Here is an 8914-nt window from a genome sequence, read left to right as displayed (position 1 = left end):
TGATTATATTCGATCTCAACCATTAGATTCAATGTATTTTAAAATAACATTTTTTTTTAAAACAAAATTTGAATATGGACCGTTGGATCAACCAACGGTCCAAAAATGTCAATCTTCGGATGAACAAAAGAGTCGTTGGGCTCATGATGGTGGCAGACAACGACCCTGACAGTGGGTCCCACCCAGTCAGGCGCTGAAGGCGTCTGCCCGCATGGGGTGAGTTAGGCGCGTGATCAAACCGAGATTGGGCTAGGCTTGGGCTAGTCCATGCGCATGTGAGCTAAATCTTGGGGGGAATTTGGCTTGGGTTTAGCTTTTAGCCCAAAGATTTGGCTTGGGTTGGAGGTAAATAAAGGGGTAATTTGGCCTTTAGCCCATAATTGGGTTTGGTCTAAGAGAAGTGTTATTTGCACTTTTTTTTTTATATTTCTGCATAAATATGTTTGTTTCCAGCCTTTGAATAAATCAAGAACGGAATTAAGTAAAAAATATAATCAGGGGTATCCACACAGAAAAAGAGTGTCTAATATGCATCTCTAATATTTGTCTTTTTGGTTACTTTTCCTGTCTAAGTGTATCGTAATGGACCCGGATTGTCTGCCCTCCCTATTCCAAACCCTTCCCATCACCTCCTATTTCTGTGGTCACGGTTCAGCCACGTCAACATTTTATATTCCTATTGTTTTTTGTCTTATTATTTCTATAAAAACAATCTATATAAAATGTTGACGTGGCTTAAACGTGACCACATAAATAGAAGGGGATAGGGAAGAGCAGACAATCCAGGTCCTATCGTAATAGCTAACAAGTGTCAGCCTTATGTAATCTTGAGAAATGCCACATGTCATCATCCTCTGAGCATCTCTAAAAGATGTTGTAAAATAATTAAAATTCTATTTTAAAAAGTTAAATTTAAGAAAATATCTCCAACCGATTTTATAAAAGAATCTTTATTATACAAAATGAATGGTAAATCTTTAAATTTACAGGAAAAAGGAACAGTAAATCTTTAAATTTACAAATTAACTTTTGACCAGTTAAATATTAAAAATAATAAAACTCAAGAGTGAACTTTAAGCAAGGACATGAAGAGAAAGAAGGTTGTCTTAAAAAATAAGGAATTTAAACGAAAAACTTCAGGTACTTTTTAACGAAAAATCAAATTTTTATACTAAAAATTCAATCTTGGTACTATTCATTTTACCATTTATTTTGTCTTTATCGTTAAAACTCAAAGTTTTTAAGCCATTTTCATTAGTTTTCCTTAATAAAAATAAGGTTGGTTTTGAATTGTTATAATAAAATATTTAAAATATATTAAAATGAAGTAGCTTTTTGTCTTCATCAATTTTGGAACGATTTTAAGATTTATTCAAATGGCGCCACTCATTTGTTGTTTCATATAAAACACCAACGCGTCCGGTGGAGTAACAAATATAATCAATTACATGCTTCTTTCAACATGCAATGACATATTTTATGTTATTAATTAAGGTCATCATGATTAATAATAAGATGACGTTGCTTTCATTTTTCAATTTTCCAATTTGAAAAAATAACACACCTAATATTCCAACCAAGAAAAATTTGAAATTAGGGCAGGTAAACATTCGTCGATCGGAAGTATAGCAAACTTCCAAACCTAAATAAATAAAAGAGACATTTAGATTTAAAAAATCAGTCCAAAAAATCAACATGCTATCAAGTTAAGTTCAGTATTACCTTTTCTTTCCCTTTTATTTTTTTATACTCATTTTACATTTTTTTTTCTATAAATATTAGTGATAATTAAAATCTTTTAATTTCATGCATCATTTTATTTGTATTTTTGAATTTTTAATATTTAAAGATTGGTTTATTTTTAATCTACCTAATATTTTCTAACAAAAAAACATAAATCCACATGGAGAACATACACCTAATTCAAGGAATTTCTCAAACAGTCAAAGTTTTCTTAAAAAAAAATTAAAGCAAACTTATATTAAAATGTTACAAACTAGCAAGACAAACAGATGAACCAAAAAGGAATAGTACTTATAAATTAAGGAAAACTAATGAAAATGGCTTGAAAACTTTAAAAGTTAATCAAAAGCCATGTAAAAACTTTATTTAATAGTTAGGACAAAGCCCAACACTAAACTAGTCTAATCAAAATGGCCCAAACATTGAGTTCCCTATTTTACCCCTGATGCTAAGCTCTGCCCGTTCATTAACTCTTTCCATTTCTTGATCTCTCCATCTATTCTCTGCTACTATTTTTACTTCCAATTCAATTCCACTTCCTCCATTGTTGCAATTGGATTGATTGAATCTCTCTCTCTCTCTCTCCCTCTTTCGATCTCTCCACCCAACCTGCTTTTCATTTTCAATTCGAATTCCATTTTTCGAATCAACTGAATCGATCGAATCCGATAGCACGGGTGAGCGTCTCAGCATCGAGCCTCTGGAGCTCAGTTTCTCTTGTGATCAATATAACACGCTATCTTTCTCGTTCGATCGGTTTCTTGTTTAAAAGATTTGTTTGTTGCAATTTCATTTCTGATTTCAATTTACAGTTCTGTTTTTGTTATTGAATTTCTGCAATCGAATAATGATGAAGGTGAAGACGACGGCGACCGGGAAGCTGGAGCTGCTGTGTTTGTTTTTGTTACTGAATTTTCGGCATTGAAATTCTTGAGTGAGGAAATATTTTTCTTTTTTCATTTAAAGTTACTGAGTGCAGGTTTGATGCTCCCCTGATTGTTGAAAGTACAACAAAGAGGTTTGATGGAGGAGTGCCATTTTTTTGAGATTTATGAATGGCTTTTTCCTTTTGGGTGGGTTAGTTTAGGAATTAGTTGCTGTCTTTCTTATTTACATCTAATTTGAAGAGAATTGCATTTCTGGTTAACTAATCAAATTACGACATGGAGGATTTTATTAATTTAATCAGTAAGAAACCAGAAGGGGATAAGAAAATCTTATGAGGGATCTAATATATGAAAAGTACTACTAAGAACTTTGAATTTTGCTTAAGAAAGGTTGTATCTGAGCGCATATTTGACCACCCCATCTCCTTTGTTGGCCGCTGCTAGTTGCCGTGAAGTGTCAGGTCTTTCTTTATAACCATTATCTTATACTATACATCACAAATGCAATTGCTTGACATGTAAGTGATGGTTTTTCCTGAGGTTTCAGGGATGCCTTCTTCCAGCTCCTATCTATGATTAAAGGGCAAATACGTTTCAGCTTCAATACAAACACTATTTCTGAAACTAAGCTAAAAAACTCATACTATTTTTGGAATTATAGCAAAATTACCCATATTATTTCTAAAAACTGAACCAAAATAACCCACATTATTTCTAGAACTACAGCAAAATAACACACACTATTTCTAAAACATATCCAAAATAACTCACTATTTCTGAAACAGAACCAAAATAACAACACTAAGGGCAATGATTTGTATACTTCACTAAGGGGTGATTAGACGTTCACCAGATTAAGTTGCTTGTAAAAGGATAGAGATCAAACAAATAATTCTCGCAGTCCTGCCGCATGTTGCTCGTTTATATAGAACCAAAATAAATACTATTTCTTGAAGGGAACAAAATAACTCATACTATTTCTGAAATAGAATCATAATAACCTACACTATTTTTGGAACTATAGCAAAATAACTCACAATATTTCTGAAATGGAACAAAATAAACATTGTTTCTGAAACTATAACAAAATAACGAACATTATTTCTGAAACTGAACCAAAATAACCCATACAATTCCTGAAACTATAACAAAATTACCCACGTTTTATCTGAAACTGAACAAAAACAACGCACACTATTTCTGAAAGGGAACAAAATAAACACTATTTCTGAAACTATATCAAAATAACTCACTTTTCTGAAACAGAACAAAAACAACGCACTAGTTAGCGTTTAGTTTACAAAATAGCGATAGTGCTAGTATTCGATTTTAAGAAATAGTCAGTGTTTAGTTTACGAAATAGTTAGTTTTTGGTTTAAGAAATAGTCAGTGCTTAATTTACGAAATAGTGACAGTACTAGTTTACGAAACAGTGATAATACTAGTGTTTGGTTTGAAAAATGGTCAATGCTTAGTTTACGAAATAGTGACAGTACTAGTTTACGAAACAGTGATAATACTAGTGTTTGGTTTGAAAAATAGTCAGTGCTTAGTTTACGAAATAGTGATAGTATAATTACTTGGTTTAATAAATAGTCTATTTAGTTTACGAAATAGTGATAGTATTAGTGTAAGGTTTAAGAAATAATAAGTGTTTAGTTTACAAGGTGTTCGGTTTAAGAAATAGTTAGTGTTTAGTTTACGAAATAGTAATAGTACTAGCGTTCAGTTTAAGAAATAGTCAATGTTCAGTTTACGAAATAGTCAGTGTTCAGTTCAAGAAGTAATGATAGTATTAGTGTCATTTATAATTGTCATTTTCTATAATGTGAGAAAGTTTACATTTATCATATTCAACGATGTGATTTAACTTCAATTAAATTGTTGTTGACATTCTCATTATAATTTTTTTAGCAAAAACAAAAAAAAGGTAAGAAGTATTTAAGAAATAGTAATAATACATGTGTTCAATTTAAGAAATAGTTAGTGTTTAGTTTAAGAAATAGTAATAGTACTCGTGTTAAGTTAAGAAATAGTGTTAGTATATGTGTCAGTTTAAGAAATAGTTAGTCTTAAATTTAAGAAATAATGATATTACTAGTGTTAAGTTTAAGAAATAGTGTTAGTAACCATGTTCAGTTTAAAAAAAAAGGGATAGTGCCCGTGTTAAGTTTACGAAATAGTGATAATACCTATATTCAGTTCAAGAAATAATCAGTGTTCAATTCTATCAATATCCCGTAAAATAATTGGATATCTAATTTTATAATGTAGCCTTCAAGGGGTATATAATTGGACGAAGAACAAAGACATGGAGCCTAATGAATGTTGCTGGATGTTGGGAACCTATAGGATTGATTTGGCAGACATGGAGGAAAAGAATGAAGAGGCTATTGCTGCCTTCATTGAAGAAGTCCACTTAAGCCATTAATTTGGTAGACATCGAGGAGAAAAACATGATATAATGTAAATATGCATATATAAGTTCAATGAGCAGCCTTCCATACAAAAAAAATATTGAATTACAACCTTGTGGAGATTTGAAGGGCACAATAGGCATTAAAATTTACAATAGAGAGAAAAATTGGAATAATAAATATTAGCTGACTCATTATAAATTCAAAGACATTGCACATCACCAAAGCATTACGAATTATGAAAGGCAACTGACATTAGTCTCACCAACACAAAAAAGCAATTAATATTTAAGGTTAAAAAAAAAAAAAAAAAAACAGCTTCATACAGAACTTGTGCAGAATCATAATCGCTTTCTAAAGCTGTAGTTGAGTACCCAAATTGCAATCAAAATGACTGCTGAGAAGACTTAAGCATTTGCGGCTGCTTCCTTATTCCTTGGTGCAGCTTCGGTACCTATTCAAAACAAAATTCCCAATATGAAAACGAATTCAAGCACAAAACTCAAACCGAAGAAAACAAATGAAGAACAAACAAACAGAGCAAGACCATAAAAATCTCCCAAAAAATTATTTGATTATTACCGTCTCTGAAACAGCTCTTGAATCTTTGAGGCACACTGCGCTGATACCTCAGCCTTCCGGTTCCAATGGTCTTCCTTCGGATCTCCTTTTGGCTAACAGGCCTGGGTTAGGCTCCGTTAGGGGCAATTTTGGAATATTAATTGTTATACCGTTTGGGCTTTTTGGTGAGCCCGTGTGTTTTAGTTTTTATAGGGTCTGAGATAAAAGTTTTGTGTCCTTATGATTAAAATTTAAGCCATTTTTATTAAATAATAGTTTAGGGTGGTTTTTCATTAAATAAAAGTTAGCTCAAGCCCTTTTCATTAAAGCTCTCTATAAATTATAGACTTCTGGTTCATTTTTCTGATACAAGACTGATGCCTGACAACAGTAAACTAATTAATTAAGGTTATGAAAAATACAATATTTCGATTTCGCATGCAAACAAAAAGCAAAGGCCAAAAATATACATTCCAACCTCACAAAATAAAAAGATGAAGATTTTTGAAGTTATCTTCTTTGTGGTCTTGCCCTTGTAATATTCTCTCTTGCATCGGATAGCTCCACACCATAAACTTCATGCTGAGCATCAATGTTATCTGCCGGCCCTGAGTATTGAGGGGTCCTGTGCAAAACTTAGATGAAGACCCTTCATTTTTTTTAATGTTATATTTCTTTATTATTATTTTTTTTAAATTTTTTCATCTATAAAACTAAAATATTACAAGTTACTGCAACAAAAATAAGTTGTTTGATAAGCCATGTGTTTTTTCTTACCTTCAAAGGTCCTGAGTTCGATACACGTTGGATGTCTTTTTGTTATCTCCTGTTTACAAATTTGCAAAAGCTTAAAATATAACAAAACAATGTCACTGGGATTTGAACCCAGCACATAGGCTATAAGAAAGAAGAGCTAAACCGCTTGCACTAGTACCATAGATAAGATTGTCTTTTGCATCTAATTGTTTTATATGCATCTGTATACATATAATGAAAATTTAGGGGTCCTTACGAATCAGGAGCCCTATGCGGTGGCACATGTTGCACACCCTCAGGGTTGGCTCTCATCGTAACCTTCGCTGCCTTCATCATCCTCAGTGTCCTCCACTTTTGTGATCTCCTTTTTCCTTCTTCCTATACCTCCCTTAAGCCAATCCACCACCTCTATCATGGTGGGACGATTGTCGGGGCTATTATCGGTGCATTTCATAGCAATCAGGACCGTCGATTTCACTTGTACTTTATCAAACTTGCCCTTCAACCTTGGATCAGCAATTTGATTAAATGCACCCTTTTGGACATAAGGGGTGACCCATTGAACAATATCACGTTTCACTCCTCCTGGTAGCTTTTCTATCGGCTTTTTTCCACTAATTATTTCTAGGAGCAAAATCCCAAAGCTATAAACATCACAACTCTCAGAAACCTTCCCCCACATGGCATATTCAGGAGCTAGATATCCAAGAGTTCCCTTTACCCTAGTGGTCAGATGAGTTACACCGTCCGGAATCAGCTTTGCAAATCCGAAATCAGCAACTTTTGCTTCGAATTCAGAATCTAGAAGCACATTACTGGCCTTTATGTCCCTGTGAATTATATGAGGATTGGCCTCATGGTGCAGGTACCTTAACAATGCAAACGACGAAGAAAATTGAAAAATGCTAAATCATACAGAAAAGTATTTCATATGAATTACGAAATAATTAGATTATCATCGATGTATAAGATTTAATTATTATTAAACTTAATTTGTATTCCTAAGTTATGAACATACACATGAATACGTTAGTATCCCTACAATAGCAATCTATGTGTTCATAACTCAATGATCCCGTACCTACTAAAGTGGATGGACCAAAATTAGAATCCAACCATCAAGTTTAATTGATGACAATTAGATCTTGACGTCCTTTTTAAGGATGTTAACAGACTTCCAATGAATCTCATAATTCAAAACAATTTGAAGCTCATAGAAATGTTATCTAGCTATATCTTATTATCAATGAATTAAAGCTTAGGTAGGCAAAAGCATCTTTCACACCTATATTTGTATATTAATTAAGAAGGATATATAATACTTGATTACCCCCCTTGGGGATGAGCTCATTTCCCCACTTTTGAATTTTGGAGGAGTACTTATCTGAATGATTCATTTAGCAAAGATAGGAACATACATAATAAGGTGACACAATCGAGGGTTTACTTAAGGAACACCCAGAATAAGATGACACAATCAAGGGTTTACTTTTATATTTAATAACGGATTTTGTGGAGCAAATTAACTATTAATTAGCTTTTATATAACTTACGATAAACCTTCAGCTGATCCAATGGCGATGCTCAGTCTTGTTGACCAATCAAGAAGACAATCTGCTGCAAGTTGGCCATGTAAATGGGTGATCAAGCTATGATTAGGCATAAAATCGTACACTATGAGCCTTTCATCACCTCCGGCATAAAATCCCCGCAGGCCTAACAGATTTCTGTGTCTCACCCTTCCAAGTATTTCAACTTCCACTGCAAACTCCATCTCTGCCTTTGGACTCATTGTCTTTAATCGTTTCACAGCAATCTGAACCATAAATATATGTGACAAAATTAAGTGTGACTACTAAAACCAACCAATTGAAAAAAGAAGAAGAAAATACTTTGTTGTAAAAATTATAAATTAATTGATCATGCAGCTTGCTAGCTGGTGATGATCGGAAGAATCGAAAAATCAAGGGAAAAAGATGGACATGATTGCCTTGCCTCGACGCCTTTACTTGTTCGACCCCAATAAACACTTCCAAACCCTCCTTCTCCAATTTTGTTATCATGGTGGAAGCTGTTCGTTGCATGAAGAAGCTCCTTGAGAGAATATACTTCCCACGGGTAATCCCTGTTCTTGTGAACCCTACTAATTAATTGAACAAGCAAACCCCAGAACTAATAAATACATGAAAAGTAGTAGCGAGTAAAGATATATAATTAATCACCAATAAACATAGATCAGGCTATAATTAGATTACATCAAGTTTACCTGGTCTCAGCTGGTTCTCGATCTTCTTCGGTGGCACAACAAAAGCAGTTCAAGGGCATTTTGGTTCTTGGAAAGAAAAAACAAGTCTTAATAACTGGTATATATGGAGGGTAGTTGATTAATAATTATGGACTGTGACTGAGGGATGGAGAAGAAAACAAAAGCTTGATGGTCCAAGCAAGAAGAAGGCAAAATATTTCGGAAACTTTGAAGCAAAAGGAAGGAGTCTTATATGGTGAAGACAAAAGATAGCAGCCTTGGAAGTCAAGGAACTTTGGTGTTCA

The 8914-nt window shown here is 33.4% G+C and overlaps 1 protein-coding gene and 1 long non-coding RNA gene across 3 annotated transcripts; both read right to left on the bottom strand.

The window, feature by feature from the left end:
* Positions 1-5087: 5087 nt before the first annotated feature.
* Positions 5088-5771, bottom strand: LOC126627909 (uncharacterized). The gene is made up of 2 exons (XR_007625173.1): positions 5630-5771; positions 5088-5501 (listed from the first exon to the last, which is right to left on the bottom strand). It is a non-coding gene; the product is annotated as an uncharacterized LOC126627909 (long non-coding RNA).
* Positions 5772-6351: 580 nt separating this feature from the next.
* On the bottom strand, positions 6352-8914 carry LOC126629446 (PTI1-like tyrosine-protein kinase At3g15890). 2 transcript variants are annotated; one of them, XM_050299482.1, is made up of 4 exons: positions 8631-8914; positions 8360-8507; positions 7918-8180; positions 6352-7233 (listed from the first exon to the last, which is right to left on the bottom strand). In XM_050299482.1, the coding sequence occupies exons 1-4, from the start codon at positions 8687-8689 to the stop codon at positions 6660-6662; spliced, it is 1044 nt and encodes a 347-aa protein (XP_050155439.1). In that variant the 5' UTR covers positions 8690-8914; the 3' UTR covers positions 6352-6659. The 2 variants fall into 2 exon arrangements, with proteins under 2 accessions (XP_050155439.1, XP_050155440.1); XM_050299483.1 differs by having other exon boundaries at positions 8360-8504.

This window comes from Malus sylvestris, chromosome 7, assembly GCF_916048215.2.
Source record: "Malus sylvestris chromosome 7, drMalSylv7.2, whole genome shotgun sequence".
Classification (NCBI taxonomy): Eukaryota; Viridiplantae; Streptophyta; class Magnoliopsida; order Rosales; family Rosaceae; genus Malus; species Malus sylvestris.
This window is presented reverse-complemented; position numbering and strand designations above follow the sequence as displayed.

What these genes read in the sequence shown, in the direction of transcription:
- LOC126629446 (XM_050299482.1), bottom strand. Translation starts at nt 8,689, where the DNA reads ATGCCCTTGAACTGCTTTTGTTGTGCCACCGAAGAAGATCGAGAACCA. An exon ending in CGAGAACCAGCTGAGACCAG is followed by an intron (nt 8,508 to 8,630) that starts GTAAACTTGATG and finishes TCAATTAATTAG; the next exon opens with TAGGGTTCACAAGAACAGGG. An exon ending in GAACAAGTAAAGGCGTCGAG is followed by an intron (nt 8,181 to 8,359) that starts GCAAGGCAATCA and finishes TTTATGGTTCAG; the next exon opens with ATTGCTGTGAAACGATTAAA.